Source organism: Ursus maritimus, assembly GCF_017311325.1.
Source record: "Ursus maritimus isolate PB19 chromosome X unlocalized genomic scaffold, ASM1731132v1 scaffold_X1, whole genome shotgun sequence".
NCBI lineage: Eukaryota > Metazoa > Chordata > Mammalia > Carnivora > Ursidae > Ursus > Ursus maritimus.
In genome coordinates this window covers 109906443-109925453 of record NW_024423319.1, presented here as the reverse complement: position 1 = coordinate 109925453, position 19011 = coordinate 109906443, and the positions used below count along the sequence as shown (strand labels likewise).

Sequence of the window (19011 nt, the reverse complement as noted above, 5' to 3'; positions counted from 1 at the left end):
AGAGAGAGAGAGAGAGAGAGAGATTGAGCCTGATGCAGGGCTCAATTTCACGACCCAGAGATTATGATCTGAGCTGAAACCAAGACTCCACTGCTTAACCAACTGAGCCACTCAGCTGGCCCAGGTTGTGTCTCTTATCAACCACATATATCTTAGGGTGCCTGGGTGGCTCAGTTGGTTAAGTGTCAGCCTTTGGCTCAGGTCATGATCTCAGGGTCCTGGGATGGAGCCCCATGTCCGGCTCCCTGCTCAGTGGAGAGTGGGCTTCTCCCTCTCCTTCTGCCCCCACTCGTGCACAAGCTCTCTAACAATTAAAATTTATAAAAACCACATAGCTTTTAAAAATGTTTTTAATAATTTCTATTACCTGGCTAATTTAAGCATTTACATTTATTGTGATTACTAACATAAATGGACTTATTTGCATCTCCTTGTTGTACCCTTTGCTTACTTTTTTTTTTTTCCCTCTCTCCCTAAGCACTTTTTTCCTTCCTTCTCTAGCAGTGATAAAATTTTCTTTATTCCTCCACTGTTTTAAAAGTTATATATTCCTGGGTAGGGGGAGGATGAAATAGGTGATAGGGATTAGGGAGTGCACTTGTCACGGTGAGCACCAGGTGATGTGTAGAAGCGTTGTATCACTGTATTGTACACCTGAAACTAACATAATACTGTAAAAAAAAAAAAGTTATGCTTAAAATTTTTTTAAAGCTATATATGCCCTTCGTGTTCAAGCATTACATATAAATTCTTGATTTAAATATATAATACCTCTCCCCTCAACGTGCTAAAGGCCTAAGAATGCTTTAACCCACCTCCCATTCTCCTTCCATGTTATTTCACAGTATTTAATTATATCTTTTTTAAACTTGCCCTAAATCAGTCTTTATTATTACTATTTGTTCCCTACTCCATGTTTTAATTATCCCATCCTTTTCATTTTAAATTCCATTGCCACTAAACAAGCAATATTTACTTACTTACTGTTCTGGTGTCTTTATTATCTGTTTTTTATACCAAATAATCTTTAGTTACAATTACTGCCTTGATCACCATTTCTGATCCATATTCTCTTATCGCTACTTTGTACTTCACACTTTTATGAGCTTTCAAACAGAACTGACATTCAAAAAATGTACAAAGTTAGTATTATCTGGACCAAAGTAAATCTAGGAATTTTTTTTTCAGTCAATAATTATTTGAAGGTAATCCATGGAGTGTATAATTATATTCTCTGTACACGCAAAATCATATCTGCAAAAGGACCCTTTTGTAAACATAGCTCTTTTCGTCTTTGCCTTAAAAATTTAAGTAATATTTAGTAGCAAATATATTTGGCAAGTGACTAATGGAAAAAGTTCTCTTGCACAGATATAAGAAAAGGAACTGACACGCTATTGTCTCTAACTGAAGAATAATTATGAGTTTGACATATTTAAGACTGAACGATTTCTAACAAGTGAAATCAATTTAAAAAGCAAATCAGGGGCACCTGGGTGGCTCATTCAGTTAAGCGTCTGACTTTGGCTCCGGTCAAGATCTCAGGGTCCTGGGATCGAGCCCCTCCTGCTCCGCAGGGAGTCTGTTTCTCCCTTTCCCTCTGCCCCTCTCCCCGCTCATGCCCCTCGTGCTCATGCTCCCTCTCCCTCCCTCCTGCTCTTGCTCTCAAATAAACAAATAATCTTTAAAAAAATAAAAATAAAAAGCAAATCAGAAACAGTTCAGAGCTTGTACCAGCTGACACTGAAAAATACCTCATAAACATCTGCATACATCTACAGGAGATGGGGAGACACAGCATAAATTTTAGAAATCACTAGTCCAGCTCATTCACTTTTTTATGGTAGAATATGCATAAAATTGCCCATTCATTTTTAGAGTGGTTAGGTGACCTAAGATCACTCAGAAAGATGATGAGACCCTAAATTGATTAAGGATCTACAACTGTGAAGACTAGCTGTTGGGGCAGAATGGGTGGGGGAAGGGGGTAAGGAGTGCGAGTCCACAAATGCAGACTCATGGGATTTCCCAGCAGGACTGTCCTTGGAGGATTCTGGTTAGCCACAAGAGTAAAGAGGGCAAATATGAGAGCTTCTCACCAACTACCCCCAAAATAAATACCAACTAAAGGCTGGGACACCTTTTTTTTTAATCATTAAAATGTTGGAGAGGAAAGTCCAACACTGCAAATTTGCTTTAATAAGACAGTCCTTTTACTCCTGAGAGAAGACAAGCCTGGATCAATGGCTGGGTCATTAGGATGGCTCAGAGCCTGCTGGAAGTATTTTATCAACAAGGACCTAACGGTACCTTTCACGTGCCAGGAACACTGCTTAACACAAAAGGAACAAACTAATGAGGCCTCTGTGCTTAAGGACCTCACTGCATCAATGGGGAGACATAATTATGTTTATAGACCAGAAAGCAATTGGTGGTTGTACCAAGGCCTTCAGGAAAGGGAGTAACATGGCCCACGGTGGTGAGGTGACGACGCGTGGCCTAGGTATGTGTGGTCTATGTCAAAGTCACAACACCACCAACAGCACTGTTTACTGATTGCCTACTGGGTGCCAGGCAATGTACTAGGCACTAATTTTTTCTTCTCAATACCTCAGTGGAGGTAGGTGTTATTGTTCCCATTTTACAGATGAGGCCATGGACTTAAGAGAGGTTGAGTAAAGGCTAACATGTCATTCAAGGCAGAGCTGGGCACAAACACAGGTGTGACACAAGAACCAAGCTTCATCAGTTCTCCTTACAGCCCTTCCCTCACAGTAAGGAAGGGAAAAACATTTCGACTTGAATTTTAAAACAATTTGTAGATGTAATTATAATATACTCCCAACAGGAAGGCAAAAAGCAACCACCATTTGCCTGCCTACTTCTTCTTTAATTCTCAACTTAATGTCAACTCTTCCAGGATTCCACCCCTGCTCCCCAAACTGGGTTAAGCTCCCCAAATAAGGACCACAGTTCTTCATGTGCAATTTTAAAAGCCAGTAAGTTCTGAAAATCTAAAGTGTTTTCGTTAAGTTTGCAGCAAGCTTGGTGACAAAAGGTGACCTGAACTGACATGAAACTATTTTAAGTCTTTGCTTTTCCTACTCAGTGTGAATATTCACGTTCAGATGTGAGAAAAATGTGTTTGATTAAGGGACGCTGCCCATTGCAGTTATTATAGAATACATATGCATATTACACCTTTCTAAAATCCAAACATTTCTGACTTGCAAACCACATCTGGCCCCAAGGATCTCAAAGGACTCCAGAACTATACCCTAAAGCATAAATCTCATTGCACTACAAGCATTTATTCTTCTTTGTAAGCCCAGCTCTTGACAGAGTGTCTTCCACATAATAGGGACACAAATATTTCATGAATGAAGAAATAAGACTGAGAAATTGGCTAAGAAGGGGAAATGGTCAGCGGCTTGGGAATGACTATGGTTCCTGACTTTAGGCTGAGCCTCTAACCATGGAATGCTACTTCCTTCTCGGACATGGAAGTCCTATTAATAGTTGCTGCTGATTGAGGGAAAGGGACATAGCTGCTGTCTTCGCTAGGAATAAAAATAGTCCAGTGGTCTTACATGATGGGCCCACATACAACTTTAGCCCAGTAATACAGAACAGCAGGCATATTCATACCTCAGACCACACGGGCAGCCTCACAGGTTCTCCCTGAACTTGGGAGAAGACCTGCATTTGGCTCTGACCCTGCTACATGTGGTAACCTTTTTGGCCTGTAGTTTTCTCATCTGTAAAATATCAACCAGAGTAACCCCTAAGGCCCTCGCAGGTGCGTCTCTAACAAGGTAACTCATGGGAGGGGCAGCAGCAGTTGCCCCACACTCTGGAGGAGCAGGATACAAACCTCAGGACGTTCTTCATTCCTGTCTACTGCCCTGGCAGTCCTGAGTTCACCGTCCCCATTCAGTGTGCTCTGTCCAACCTCTACACACATCCTCTCTCACCCCAAAAAAGAACAGTCGATGCAAAAAGACGCATTTCGGTACCCAGGGCGGGGGGGGGGGTTCTGTCTTCGATCCCAAACAGAGGTTAAAGAATTCTGCGAAGAGTGGCCGCACAGCCCTTCGGTCCCCTGAAAGAGGACGGGGTGGAATGGGGCTGGGGGTAATCACTGGGCAGCAAGCACTGAATTTAAAGAGAAAACCTCCTAAATGCCAAGTCCCAGGACCGGGAGGGGACTGAGGAGGAGAATACGTGCACAAGACGGCAGCTCGGGTGGTCCTTCCTTACCTGGTAGCAGAGGATGGTTTGCTGGACCAGCCGTGCGTAGCCATCCAAGCGGACCCCGGAATTGCTCCTGCTCCTCATCTCCGCGTGCTGCCGGGGCCGCAGCGCCCGACGGGCTGTGCAGAGGCGGGACGCCCGAACTGCGGCTGCCGAGCGGGCCTGGTTCCCAAACACTCACAGCCCCAGCGAGTTCTCGGGACAGTGCCCGGCGCTGGGAGGTCGAGACTTTTTAAAATGAAAGAACCAAAGTGTGATTGGAAAGCAAGGCAACCAGAGTTTCCCTCCTCTGCAGGGCGCGGGGGCGGTGATGGGGGCTGGCGCTAAGGCGGCCCCTCCTTGACCAGGCTCGCCGCACTCTCGACAGCCGCTGGTCCCGGGCAGCCCCGCGCAAGAAGCCGGGAACTCGGTTCAGGACGTGAGACCGCGACGACCCCGTCGGGCCTTTTTGTCTTCGAGCGGTCTGGAGGAGGCCCCGGGGCGGCCCGCCAACCCCAGCCTACGTTCCTGCCGCAGCCAACTGGCCGCCCCGCCCCCGGACCCGCCCCCGGCCCTGCCGAGGAACGAACCCTCCGAGTCGTGGCTCGAGGGGGAAAGAAAAGGGGGTGGCCCACGGGAGTAGCGGACCACCTGGCTCCGGGTGGGAACCAAATTGCCTCCCTGAGCCCCTTACCTCGCCGCCGGCCGCCGACCCCAGGGGAGGCTGGGAAACAGGCCCTTCCGCGGTGACCACCTGGACGCCCTGGGCCCGCCCCAGGCCCCACCTCTGGACCCGCCTCCGGCTCCGCCCCCGCTGCAGAGCGGAACCCGCGGAGCCGGGCCTGAGGAACAAGGTTAAGGGGACCGCTTCGCCAGACGCCCAGAACGTCCCTAGTACGGTCGCTTGTGGCCCTGCCAGGTCCTGAGATGAGCTCACGACCGCGTCCGTGACCCCGCCCTCCAGCCCCGCCCCCGCATCGGAGCGGGACCCCGGAGTCAGGGAGATAAAGAACGGGTTCCAGGGCTCCTCCCCGAGTTGCCATGAGGCCCCGGGGTTGGGCAGCCAGCCTCACCGGAGGCGGGAGAAGTAGGCCCGCCCACCGCGGCCGCCTGGGCTGGCCGCTGGCCAGGATCAGAATTCTGTACCTGGCTGCGTCTCCACCGCCGAGCAGAAGCCGAGTAGTGGCGCCCCTCAGAGAAGGAAAGGGGGCGGTCGGGGCATGGTCCCCCAGCCGCACCCCCCCATCCGCCCTTCGGCTCCTGTAGCCCCTGCCCTGATCACCCCTCTGTAAGTCAGGCCTACAGTCCACCTCCTACAGGCCTACAACTTGAAACTGGCATTTTCAAAGCGGCTGATTACCTACAGTTCACAGTCTTCGACCCAGTGTTCATTTTTCAACAAAATCTGTTCCACTGGACAGCTCGGCTAATGTAATTTTCAAAAGGCCTCTGCTAGTCTCCATGCATTTACTGTATGATTGACCTAGTAGGCCACTCCTCCTCCTCGCCTATCTGAAGCCTCTTTTTTTCTTTTAAGATTTTATTTGTTTATCTGAGAGAGAGATTGAGCCAGGGAGATGCAGTAACCCCGTGATCATGACCTGAACTGAAGGCAGCAGCTTAACGAATTGAGCCATCCAGCCGCCCCTGAAGCCTATCCTTTAAGAGCCAACTCAGTTCCTCCCTCCTAAAAGCCCTCCCCATTCTCTGAATTGCCATGTAATTTCTTTGTAAGAACTTAGGTTTTGGAGTCAATGCAAATTCAAATTCCGGTTCTGCCATTGACAAGTGCTGTGAACTTTAGCATGCCATTGCAGCAGTTTGAAATTCAAGGTTCTCATCTGTAAAATGGGGATAATAGCACCTACTTCCTAGGGTGGCTAACATCAAGGGGAGGAATGTAAAGCACTTACCACCATGCCTAGCTCACAGAAAAGTACTTCATAAATCACAGCTGTTTTCATCTATCATTTGACAATGTATTGCCTCGTGTTTTCGTTTTCAGATGAGGCATGCTTTTCTAACTGGATTGTAAGATACTCATTCAAACAGCCTTTGAGGGGCGCCTGGGTAGCTCAGTAGGTTAAGGGCTGACTCTTGGTTTTCCGCTCCAGTGGTGATCTCAGGGTGGTGAGATCCAGCCCTTCCCCCCCCTCCGTAGGGTTCCGAGCTCAGCTCACAGTCGGCTTAGGACGGTCTCTTCCTCCCCCTCCACTGCCGCCCTCTCTCATAAAAATTAAAAAAAAAAAAAGTTTTGGGGCACCTGGGTGGCTCAGTTGGTTTAGCGTCTGCCTTCTGCTCAGGTCATGGTCCCAGGGCCCTGGAATCAGCCCTGTGTTGGGCTCTCTGCTTGGTGGGAAGGTTGCTTCTCCCTCTGCCTCTGCCTCTGCCTGCCACTCTGCCTGTGTTCTCTCTCCCAAATAAATAATTTTTTTTAAAAAAGTCTTTGAAATCTCCTGCCATGTCTGGAACAGTGCTGAGCATGTAGTTGTAGCTGAGTGTCGAATGAATGAAAGAAAATCAGTCCCGCTAACTGGGTCCCCTTAACTGAATTCACTTTAGAAATTCCATACCACAAATCTATGTCACTCAACTAAAGCACCAAACCCCACATCATGTCACATTTTTTCTTACTATTGGCTCTTAAATTATGCAGCAATCCATGTGATGTGCCTCCATGCAGAATTTGCAATGGTCAAGGGGTAAATAAAATTAGACATTAAGTTATCACCATTCAATCTCTTCTGGAATCGGGATATGTACTCTTACTAGAACTCATATTCTGCATCAAAAAGCTGGGATGGGATCATTGCTTCTTTACTGTTATTGTTCACACTGAATGCTTCTTCAAGAGTCTATTTTGCAGCCATAGAGGGAAATAAGTGATAACCTTTGCTCATTACCTGTCATTTCCATCCAGTATAGAAACATTCTCAGTTTATCTCATTCTTAGTAAATTCTTCTATGCACACATATACCCCTTTTGGTGTATAGCTAGCCTACATTCTTAAGCTTTGGTCTATGCTTTAATGAATATTATCGTATCAGCTATATTTTTCCATAAGCTTGAAATTCAAGGATAAAACCAAGAAGGAAAGCTACTACTTTTTAGCTTCTAAATTTCCATGCATATTTTGGACCTAAGCTGTGCAATATAAAAATCAGACTTGTATCTTAGTATCCCTATGTCCCTAAGATACAAAACTTCCATATCTTGGTTTCTATATCCAAGAAGCCTTTCTCTGGCTAATGATCCAATAGACAGAAACCTGTCCCCAAGTCATTTCTCAAATATTTGTCAAGAATCAGATATGGAACATGATGGGGTATGTTGTTGTTTCTGAAGCTGATTCATGATCTTTGTAGATATGAAAGGCCAAAACTGGACTCTAGGGTCCACACAGGACTTCTCTGATCTCATCCAGAGGGTCTGCCTCAAGGTCCTGCCATAGGGGCTCAGGTCAACGAAGTTCCCAGAGAGCCCCATGTCAGCAACCAAGATAGAAACCATCCAGTGTTTCTTCTGGAAGGCTCAAATTTTTGACCCTAAGGAAAAGCACCCCATCTTTGACACAAAAGAGAGGGTCCATTCTGAATGAATTTTCTGAAAAGAGGCAATTTGCCAAATTTTGTTATTTCTATAACAATTAAATCTTTGTTGACTGGAGATCATTTTCATTGCAATATTTTAAAGAATGTACAATTTGTCTCTGTTCCAGATTCCTGTAGCTAGTTTGAGACTAAGAGGTAAAGAGTAGAAACATCAGGGAGCGTAAGATTTCTTCTCAATGAAGAATATACAGATATGTATAAAAGAATATATTCTGGAAGAATGGGTTCAATTTTTGACTGCCCCAACATTTTGATGCTGTACCTAGAGAAAAGAAAAAAGAATCTGACGAGAATTCTGCCCATTCAAATTATGTTTTTATGTCCACCCAGTCTTTCCTTTTTCCTGTCCTTCAGACTCCAACTGCATCAGTTGGAGCTGAGGCAGAGAGAAACTGAATAGTCCCTAAAATGCTGTTATGGAGAAAAATGAGAACACACTAGTCCATTCAGTAAATTGTTCGTTTAGTGAAGTAGCCCTTTGTCAAAATGGCCTTCAAACTAACCTGCTCCCTGGGTGACCTCATTAGATACGAATGAAGCCATTTCACCATTTTTGCTGAAACTAGTCCTGATGCTGCTCCCTGAAGTTAAGAGTTACTCTGTGGGATTAATGATTGCAGTGTGTTTTGGGGAAAAACTTCTCGAATGTCCTGAGAAAATTCTTCTTCAAAAAAAAATTGCTGTGATGCTCCTTGCCTCCTCATCCTAGCACTTCCTCTGTCTCCTTCAGTGGAGTCTCAGATTGTGAGACCAATTTTAAACTCAAAGAAGGATGCTTCTCGGGAACATTCTCTCTGTCCTGCCCCTTATCTGTGGGAAGTAAAAAAAAAAAATAGACAAGAGAATTTGGCTTAAGAACCACAGCCCAGACACAAAACACAGTAAGGAAAATGAGGGGGCAACGGACAGGCTCTAAGAACACGGGACACGGTGCACCCTTTGGTGTACACTTTGATTACATCGTCTCCAGGAGATCTGGTCTCGGAGATCTCACACGCGGATCTCAGGTATCTCACCACCCTCCTCCTCAATTCAATCCTCAACCTCTTGGAGGCAGTGGAGCATCACGGGAGAGATTGCTCAAAGCCCTCTACTAGAACCAAGGCCAGCTTCCCTCATTTGTGGCTCTCCTGGACTAATCAGCTCCCCAGAAATCCCTAATCCTGTCCTCACCTTCTTGAAATCCTACTGTTCAATGCTGAGGATGCAGAGAGATGGAGGGGGGATCCAAATCTGGGGCTGTGCAGGCCAATGCCAACATGTGTTCAAGAGGGAATCTTGAAAGAGTATAAGGGGAAAATGAAGAAGAGACCTCAGAAACTGATCTCGTGGGGAGGAACCTTGCTCTAACCTCACAGTCACTGTGTGTCTGCTGTTTGCCAAAAGATGTTACCGTCACTTTCCTCTTAATCGGGCCACTCACATGTCACACCGCCAGGGAAAGAGATCGCAGGTGCCTTCTCTCAGTGAAAGCTTTCAAACTCAAAGGACTGAACTACAAATTTATTTCGGCGATCTTAACATTTTTGTCAATTTTAACATAAATACAAGACAATTAAATAGATCGGAGAAGAAATATTGCGAAGGCAAATCAGCACTCACAGAGGTGTATTACATTATTACTGTGGTTAGTCGGGGATACAACATTCACTTGAAATATATGCAAGGGAACCGTAGTGAAGGACCTAACTACAGGGTTTTGCGAGGTTCCTAATCAGGACACACTTGAGGCATCGCTCAGGCAGCTTAGGTGGGAAGCAAGATAAGCCCTCTATAACTAGGAGCAATCAGGGTTTGATATATATGGAAACAATAGCATTGTGGGATAGTTCACGTTCCCAACAGCTGCTCCCCCTTGTCACTATACATTCTTCAAGACTTGACACCTTTTAAAAATAATTATAGCTCTGGCTGGGCCAGAGTGTACCAGTCATAACAACGAAAGTACTATGCAGTCACCTTTTAAAGAGCAGCAATATGATTCTTTTCCCTCATATGCATCTCCTTTAAAAAGGAATCCTACTCTACTCCCCTTTTCGGAAAGGCTCTGGGGATTTGAGAAGTGGCAGTGTTTGTATCTCCTCCACATTCACAATTTTCCTGACAGATGGTCTAGATTACAGTTCCATCCCTCTCCGTGGCCAACGTACTAAGCGAAACATCTTGGTGCAGATTCCATAATCTGGTGATTAGGGATGAGGTCAAGAGATGGATATTGGGACTGGATGCCGCATATGGTTGTACACATCGGGCCCCGCACGAGGGTACACCCAAGAGGATGAGTGGGGCTAACATAGGGCCTCCACTCTGTTTGCCAAACCATGAGTTCTCGGGCTGTGTCTGCCCAGTGGGGGCACCTTTTGCCGGCTCGCTCAAAGGCACTCTATGAGCTAATTGTGGCACTGTCTGCGTACATTTTTTCCAGTCTGGCTGGCACCATTATTTCTTGATTTCAGTGAAGCTTCTGTATTTCACATCCCATATAATCTCCAAAAGGAGCTTTAGAATTCACTGAGCCAGCAAGGATTTTCTGAATTATCACATTAGACACAATAACACAACCACGGTTCTACAAAGAAATTAATTTACACAGTAGAAAATAAATACAAAAAAATGTAGAAGATATTTGACATGTGGGTCCCTAGAATTTAGCTTATTTACAACAAAGGCATGCACAACTAAACTCACCAACAGGCTGAAGCCAACAGCTGCTTTATAGGACCTCATCATAGATGACTTAGCCTCTTTAAAATGCGGCTAGAAATGAACTACTTTGATTTTAAACGAGTCTTTATTCTTACTGTGTTGTTTAAACCCAATCTTCTTTTAAAATGAAGGATAAAAAACCAAATGGCAAATGTCTAAAAACCACGTATAATGTCTTGGGTTTCCTCTTCCAATAACCATTGCCCTCAATTAGCATATGTTCCTCCAGAGGTTGCTGAGTATAAAATTAGTTGATTTTCATACATCTCACATTGTGTAAAAGGTAAAATTGGACATTTTCACTTTCAAGCATCATGCTTTGATTTTAGAAAAAGGAATCACATTTGCTCAATGAAGTGTAAGCTCCCCCGCTTTGAAGTCCTTCTGAGAGCGATCCGGCTTTTACCATTGCACGAATCTTCTTTCTCGGTAAACATGTGCTGCTTTCCAGTGAAATCATGAAGGCACACATCTCCATTCTGAACACTGAAAGAAACACCATTCTTCTCCGTAGAAGCATTCCCTATATAAGGAAAAACAAAATTGGGGTCATGAAGTTTCCACAGAAAGCAATTAAAAAATAAACACAGGTAAACATGACTTTGTTCTGAAGTAGACGCAGGTAGTACATGGATTGTTTTTAAATACAGTTATGATACATTGTCATGTTTTACTTTTTGTTCCTTCCCTGAGGCCACTCAAAGTAAGCAAAACAAACGAGAATGCGTCAGAAACCAGTGCTCTGTGGCAATTTTTTCTTCAATGAAACGGTCAAAATATGAAGCAAAGCAATATATTTGATTTGAAAAGGCCCATTTCCTACCTCTGGTTGATCATGTTATCGAGAAGTAGCTTCTGTGTAGTATGACCTAATGTAATATTCTGGTCTCCCCCAAAAGATTAAGGTTAGCAGAGATCCCCCTATGTGCCCTTACAAGGTTCTTGGTTCCTTAAGATTCCTATAAAATAAAACTTGGTACCAGAGAAAACCAGAGCAACGATAGTCATGGCCAAGAACAAACCATCTCTGGTAGATTAAACCGGCCCCTCTGACTAAATCAGGACACCACTGATTCCCATGAGGAAAGCGCCGATTAATTACGGCCTCAGAGTCCAGGCCAGGGTGCAGCTGGGCATTCTAGAGACATCGTAGTTTGGATCTGGTCCTCCCACCCCGCAAGCAGGCCCTCAACTGTGTGTGTAGGCAGTACGGAGCCACAGCAGCTGAGACCCTCTGGCTACCTGGTACCACCCTGACCATTTTACTACTGGAAGACAATATAGAAAGTCAAATAACGGGGTGCCTGGGTGGTGTAGTCAGTCGAGTGACCAACTCTTGGCTTCAGCTCAGGCCGTGATCTCAGGGTCCTAAGATCGAGCCCCGTGCCGGACTCTGCGCTCAGTGCAGAGTCTGCTTGAAATTCTCTGTCCCTCTAGCTCTGTCCCTTTCACTTGTGCACTCTCCCTCTCTCTCTCTAAAATAAATAAATGAATAAATCTTAAAAAAAAATAAAGCTAAATAATATGCCCATTTTTTAGTTCATGCTATAATCATCATCATAACGATTAACAGTGCTGAGAACTTTATAAGTATTATCTCATTTATTATACTACATATTGAGTGCTATTATCATCCCCATTTCACAGATGATGAGACTAAGGTTTCAGAAATCAAGTGCTTTGTACAAGGTTATGCAGCTCAGAACTGATGGAGTCAACATGTGATGTTTCTTTCAGACTGTGAGCTTGTGGCCCCCCCATATATTGAGTGAGATGGCTGCTGGTGCCCAAGCCTCTAAAGCGTAACCAAATATGTAGCATTCACACAAACTAGGTGATGGATACGGTCAACACAGCCCAAATAGGGCACGTGCCCATCTGAGGCAGCTGTCTTGATTTAGGCATTTTAGTTTGAGGACATTTTGGTGCAGGGACAATTTGACCTAGTATAATAAACCATTAAACTTCCAGCTTCTTTTTTTGGAATTGCCCATCCCATCCCTCATCCACCCCAGATCCTGGTGTGCAGCCTGAGGAGTCAGGGATGTCCATCTGATGAGCATGTTGCGTGGTATTAAAAACTTGGCCGTTCGGGTGGCCTAAAATGTACCCCCCCCCCCACTGTCGGCCATCAAAAACAGCTGTGTCAAATCAGCCATGTCAAACAGCTGTGCAAAACGTGTTGCTTCAGTCAAATCTGATTTCCCTAAGCGTGGCAACACAGGCTAGGCAAGTGAGGCTTCATCTGTGAGTTGTTTCTAGAACATGGAAAAATCTGGCTTTAAGAGCTCCAAACCGTTCTGTCCAAGCCAACAGGCTTTCTGATGTGTTGTGATTCTGAGGATTCAAGAAGACTTACCTCACACCTCTGACTTCTCTGCTTTGAACTTGCTTTTTTACACTAACTTATCAGTCCGTCTCGACTGCTCCTGTCTCTATTCTCTTTACTTACATTGAGTCATTCCTGATAGAGCCATTTGTCCTAGAACCCAGAGCTCTTACCTTGGCAACTAGGGTAAGGAGCTAAGGCCAGATGGTAGGTGTTTTTCATCTTCTACAGCAATGGTTCTCAATGAAGGGGAGGTGGGTGATTTTACCCCTTAGGGGACATTCCACAATGAGGACATTTTTGGTTGTCACAACTGGGGGTGAGTGGGTGGAAACAAGGGATATTGCTAAACGTCCCCAACTGTATAGGACAGCCTCCCCCACCCCAACAAAGAGTTACCTAGCTCCAAATGTCAATTGTGCCAAGGTTGAGAAACCTTGACTTAGAGGCATTCTATTGTATTTTTAAATTCTATGTAAACCAGCAGGACCTCCCATCTTTAGGATGTTGGAAAATTGACAGGTTTATGAACCTTCTCACATATTTATTTGAATTCATCATGAAAATAATTAATATCCTAAAACGATGAATAAAGGCAAATTCTCCAGGGAAAGAGAAAGTATCCAAACAGAAATATAAATTTTTATGAAAATGCAAAAGATGTATTAAGAAGCCAAAGAAGAATGAAATACATAAGCTTTTACGAGTAATGGACAGCCCAAGTGTATGAAAGAAAGAAAACGTAACGGAAGTTTTAGCTAGAAATGTCAGAATTAGTAATAAGGAGGCGTTACAGCAATAATCTATTCATATACTGGTGACACACATGGTCACCAGTACTGGTCACAATTCATCTCGGCAGTATTTGATATATAAATGGGGATCTGGGCACTGCCACAAGGCCACCATGCTGTGGAAAAGAAGGAACAAATACGACAGGCAAAAAATAGGAAGGTTTAAAAGTGTTGAAAATATGTATGATTATAGATGTACTAAAAAAATCGTTATGGTCTTAACTATTTTTGGTACAGCTTACACAGCAGGAGCACAGCACTGAGGTCTTTGGGCAGTCCTTAAATCAGGGTTTGCAACGTGAAACCTTTTAGGTCATCATTAAGTCCCATCATGAAAAACTAAACCTCAAAAACAAAAAAATGTTTTTCTGGTATTTGCTCTGAACTGAATACATTTGGATTAATAAACTTTCTCTTCCATAAGGGAGCCACATTTTGATCCACTAGTCATATGTACTTCCTCTCTTTGCTTAGCAAAAATGCCATTAAAGGATAAAGCTACTTTAATAAAACAAACACCAGCTTGAGAAGTACTATGTTTAGTGATACGTACCATTCCCACTCGCAAGGCCTGAGCAATCGTTATTCACCAGCAGCGTGGTGGAGTGCGTGGAGTTACTGTTTGACTGTAAGGAATTTGAAGAGCTGGACACTCCTTGGTTTACAGTCTGCTTCTTTAAACCATTAGTAGCAGTTTTACTCCAATCTACAGCAGAATGAGCATTTCAGAAAAACAGGGCAGAATGTTGAAGCTCAAATGCAAGAGACAGATCACAGTGGAACTTGTTCTAGCAACTGATCTCACTTCCAGATCCCACTTCCACTTCTTACAAAGAAGGCACAGATTTCATAAGCTGGTGTGATAAAATGTATTTTCATTTAAGATTATTTGCCTTTTGTCCTTTAAAGGACCACCTGGTTAAAAGTAACCTATATTCTCTTGGACTAAAGGCCCTGCTCATTTGATTGTGTCTATAGATATCCACCGAATTAGGCAGTACTCCAGAGCCAAGGACTGTCTTAACAAGAACACAAGATGGGACACCTGGGTGGCTCAAATGGTTAAGCGTCTGCCTTTGACTCACGTCATGATCTCAGGGTCCTGGGATCGAGCCCCACATTAGGCTCCCTGCTCAGCCGGGGAGTCTGCTTCTCCCTCTGCCTGCTGCTCCCCCTGCTTGTGCTCTCTCTCAAATAAATAAATAAAATCTTTAAACAAAAACACAAGAGAACCGCGTTGTGGTGACGGGTGGCTCTTAAATGACTTAAAATGACCAAACTATATGTACTGCCATTTCTGAGTACAGATGTCATGCACACAGGTGTCTGCCATACTGCAAAGGTGGTATTCATAGGTGGTATTCATGTAAAAGGAATTTAGGTTTCCAAACAGTACTTCAGTTTTCTTATTTTCTTGAAAAGGAGCCATTTGCTCTGCAACACAGCAGGGCACACCTGAAAACAACTTCAAAATAACCGAAGGTATGCTAAAGCTTATATACAACATCTGGCCCACTAACAAATTAAGCAACAGACAACCAGGACCTGTGGAAAAAAGGTTGAGCCAAGGCTTTTTTTTAATAAGAAAATAATATGCTTTATTAAAGAATTATAGAATTCTTTTAATGTTTTTATTTGAAGTCCAGTTAGTTTACATATAGTGTACTATTAGTTTCAGGTGTACACGTAGTGACTCAGCCCTTCCACACGTGCTGAATGCTCATCACGACACGTGCCCTCCCGAGTCCCGATCACCTGTTTCACCCCTGCCCCCATCCCCCAGGTTGAGCCAAGACTTAACAAGTTATGAAGGTAAATATGAAAAATTACTTCGGACAAATGGAAAACCTGAGCTCAAAAGGAAAAATGGCACTCTTGTTTCATTTAAGAAGCAATGAGCCCATTAGTCCTATTGTTCACGAAATTCCCAGGTATGAGCAATTATTTTTTAATTCACTACGGTTTTTTTCCCCTAACGTTCATAATTGGGATCCGTTCATTGATTTCCAGATCTGACAGCCTTTTGGCATTGATTGCTTTAGATATTAACTTATGTCTTTTCCTCAAGATTTAAGAGGAGAAAAAGGTCAATCTTTACCAGAATTTTCAGCCAGCCGTAACTTTCCACAACAAAGATACCGCCTCCATTGTTTTCTGACGTTCTCTTTTGCTACACAGTAAAAGATGAATATGAAAAATCCTATGGAGAAAAAAAAAAAAACCTGTAACATAATTCCAAACTGAGACCTGAATGTCATGAGCTTCCTTTGCAAAAGATAAAATCTTTGGCAGCTACAGGCAAAGTGAAATTTTGCAAATGGGAAAATAAAAATTCCAAAGTCCTAAGAAAGTCTGCTATTGAAAGGCAGCCTGAAGGGACTCTTTGTAAGATAAAAAATACTTACAAGAGGAATGATAACTCCCTATTTCCAAAATTAAACTGTCTCTCCTCTCACATCCCATCCTTGGCATTCCCTGTCTTTGGACGTATAAGCCATCCACTCCACTCAGGATGCCAGCTCAGACCTAGGCTCCTACTTCCCCACCCTTCCATAGTTACGATCCATCGTCATGTTCTGTCAAGTGTCACATCCTCCTCTGTCTCAAATCCCTCGCTCCCCCTCCTCTCCAGCCCGTGGCAGAGTCCCTTGCCTGGGCCCCTCCCTCTTCCTCCCAAGCCTGCGCTGCCCCGCCCCGCACCCCCCCACACACTGCTGTCCTTGTCTGCCTTCCAGCCTTCCTCTAATCTATTCAAGGAAATTCTCCACTGGCGTCCTGGCCACGAAGAGAGCAACACTACAGACCTGAAGAGGCGCTGGGGTTCTGCCTGCCACCCATCTTCTTCCTGGTCCTGCAGGCATGGGGCTCCACGCTGCTACCACGCCTCAAGGCTTTTGCCAATGAATATGTGCTGAATCAATGAGACTTCTGAAGTCTCCCTCTCTGGAAACCCCAGTGGATCTTTAAAATCTTCCTTTTACAAATCAGGATTATTTCTAGTACTGTACACATGCCCATCCTAAAAACTGCCATCTTGACTACTGCACACCTTTGTTTATCTGCCACCCTTGGGTGGCTCCCCTTGGTTGCATAAGAGGAGAAACAGCATGTACGAGAGAGATCAAAATGGGCCTGCCAAAGTCCCAACTCAGCTTTACTTTAATCAACCCCAAAGCCCTGTGAATTAAGCATTAGTTCCCTTTTGTAAATGAAATGATGTGTTCCTTTCATCTATTCACATTCTAATGAGAAGACATCCTGGGGGAAATGAAGACAGAGGAAGGTTCAGTTCCCACATTAAATATATGAGGATAGGTAACCTGCTTTCGTGTTTGTGATTAGTGTGATTTGGGCATTTTTTTTTTTCTTTTAGCATGCCATTAAGGCAAATAAAACTTCTGTTTAATACTATGTGGTGTAACACCTGGATATACCAATTCAGGAACTAGTACATTGTAAGTTAAAATTAACAGGGGCGCCTGGGTGGCTCAGTCGGATAAGCGTCAACGCTTGATTTTGGCTCAGGTCACAATCTCAGGGTCCTGTGATCAAACCCCCGCATTGGGCTCCACTTCTCTCCTCCCTCTCCCTCTGCCTCCCCCTGCAAATAATAAAGAAATCAATCTCTAAATACATAAAATCTTTTTTAAAACATTTAACAAACTATGTAACCAACAAGTATATTAACTGGCTTCCTCCAAATAAGAACGGATAGCTAAATCAGGCATCTGAATTCAACCTCAGGCTGGGATTTCTTGGAAAACCAGCAAAATGATCTGCTGCCTGACAGAACTATGGGAGGACGCTATGGGAGCTGAAAGCAACAGGAAGGGAACGATGAAAACGGGCAGAGGAGAACAAATTAAAAGGTACCCCAACAGAGGATTTGGAATAGAAGGAAACCAAGGGACATGAATTATTGTTATTGTTATGTAAACCTATTAGCCTGCTTGGCATTTAATGCCAAAGTACGTCCATTAAAAATTAATTACAGCTGACAAGTCCTTTATAATGCTGATCCGAAAAGAGTTAGTAATTTGCTTTTCTGAACACCACAACTTGATGGGTTGGGAAATGACTGCAGCTGGGCTTCAGGAACAAATGGAAAGGAGTGAAGAGGAAGGAAGCAGAGCCTGCCCCTTTCCCGCCTCGGTCACCACCACTTCTCACAAAAAGCCCCTGGGCCGGGCCGTGGACACTCGGCTCTACGTATTGACTTCACATTTCTCATCATCTTCACATCAAACAGACCTAGAAGGTGGGCGCGGCAAGACGTCACCAGGACATTTATGGTCGTGCGCACTTTGCTTTATGCATGTTCTACCTCCGTAAAAAGATGAAAAACAAACAAAAAAAAGGGCAAGGAACCAAGTGAAGGAGAGTGACTCCCATTATGAGTTCCTGGCGGGTTCCCCTCAATATGTTCTCTCTGAGGAGACAGTATGGATAAGGAGGACAAAAGGACCCGTTTCTTCCAAGGATCTCCAAGCACCCCTTTTCAAAGATGAATCTGTTTTTCAACAAGTAAGTTTCAAGCTACGAAATAAGCTACTTGGCAGACACTCTAAATATGAGACATTTTTAGTTCGCCTGGGATCATTCATGTGTAGTTAGTGCTGTACAGCTTACCTTGTAAGGTGTTAAAGATTGCGAAGAGATACATGAAAGTGACGTTAACTGGTCCCCAGGCAAAGAAGGCAAAACCCCAAGTAATGCCCAGTAAAAATGTAAGGCCGGCAACGCTCCTGAGGTCTTGAATACTGGTTTTCCGCTGGGCTCCCAGTTGTTTCTTCTTTTTAATTCGACAGAGCTGAACCAGGACCACAATGAACATACTGATATTCAGCAAAAATATCACACAGAAATATCCCACAACTGTAATATAGAATACAGCATTGCTGTTGATCCAGCAACTGGAATTTGGGGGGAAAAACAATGGGGAACATATTACAGTGCTGAAATACGGTTCAAAATGATACAATGAATCTATATCATTTTACTGAAACATCTCCTAAAAATATAAGAGAAATAAAAAAGATAAAATCGGCTGTTCTCCAACAACTACTTAAGGCTCGAAGGAAAAAAAAAAAACCGAAGAGTTTATTTTAGGACACTTGGTGATTAGAAGTATTTAAAAACTATTCTTTGAAAACATTCAGGATTTTACCCCCTTTAAATCTTAGTAACTCTATCCATGAGTCTTTACTAATATAATGTAGCTGGTATTTCATTTTTATCAGAGGCTTAGAAAAGTATTTTCAAAATACTTCCAATTCCTTTTTTTGAATACTTAAGTAGTAGTGCAGCATTTCCGACTAGTTTATCTCACCACATACG

The 19011-nt window shown here is 43.9% G+C and overlaps 2 protein-coding genes across 5 annotated transcripts in view; both read right to left on the bottom strand.

Annotated features, from left to right (window-relative positions):
- PHKA2 (phosphorylase kinase regulatory subunit alpha 2) overlaps positions 1-5115 on the bottom strand; it is a 74165-nt gene extending 69050 nt beyond the window's left edge. For 2 of the 4 annotated variants that reach the window (XM_040633737.1, XM_040633751.1), the window contains exons 1-2: positions 4928-5115; positions 4261-4482 (exon numbers count right to left, since the gene is read on the bottom strand). In XM_040633737.1, the coding sequence (XP_040489671.1) occupies positions 4261-4338 (78 nt within the window). In that variant the 5' untranslated portion in view covers positions 4339-4482; positions 4928-5115. Of the gene's footprint in view, positions 1-4260; positions 4771-4927 lie in introns of those variants that run through there. The other 2 variants (XM_040633758.1, XM_040633742.1) reach the window with 2 other exon arrangements.
- Positions 5116-9333: 4218 nt separating this feature from the next.
- The window catches only part of ADGRG2 (adhesion G protein-coupled receptor G2), a 71518-nt gene continuing 61840 nt past the window's right edge, over positions 9334-19011 (bottom strand). Inside the window, exons 24-27 of the mRNA XM_008696426.2 lie at positions 18304-18587; positions 15773-15874; positions 14228-14380; positions 9334-11074 (exon numbers count right to left, since the gene is read on the bottom strand). Coding sequence (XP_008694648.2) covers positions 10890-11074; positions 14228-14380; positions 15773-15874; positions 18304-18587 — 724 coding nt within the window. The 3' untranslated portion in view covers positions 9334-10889. The remainder of the gene's footprint in view (positions 11075-14227; positions 14381-15772; positions 15875-18303; positions 18588-19011) is intronic.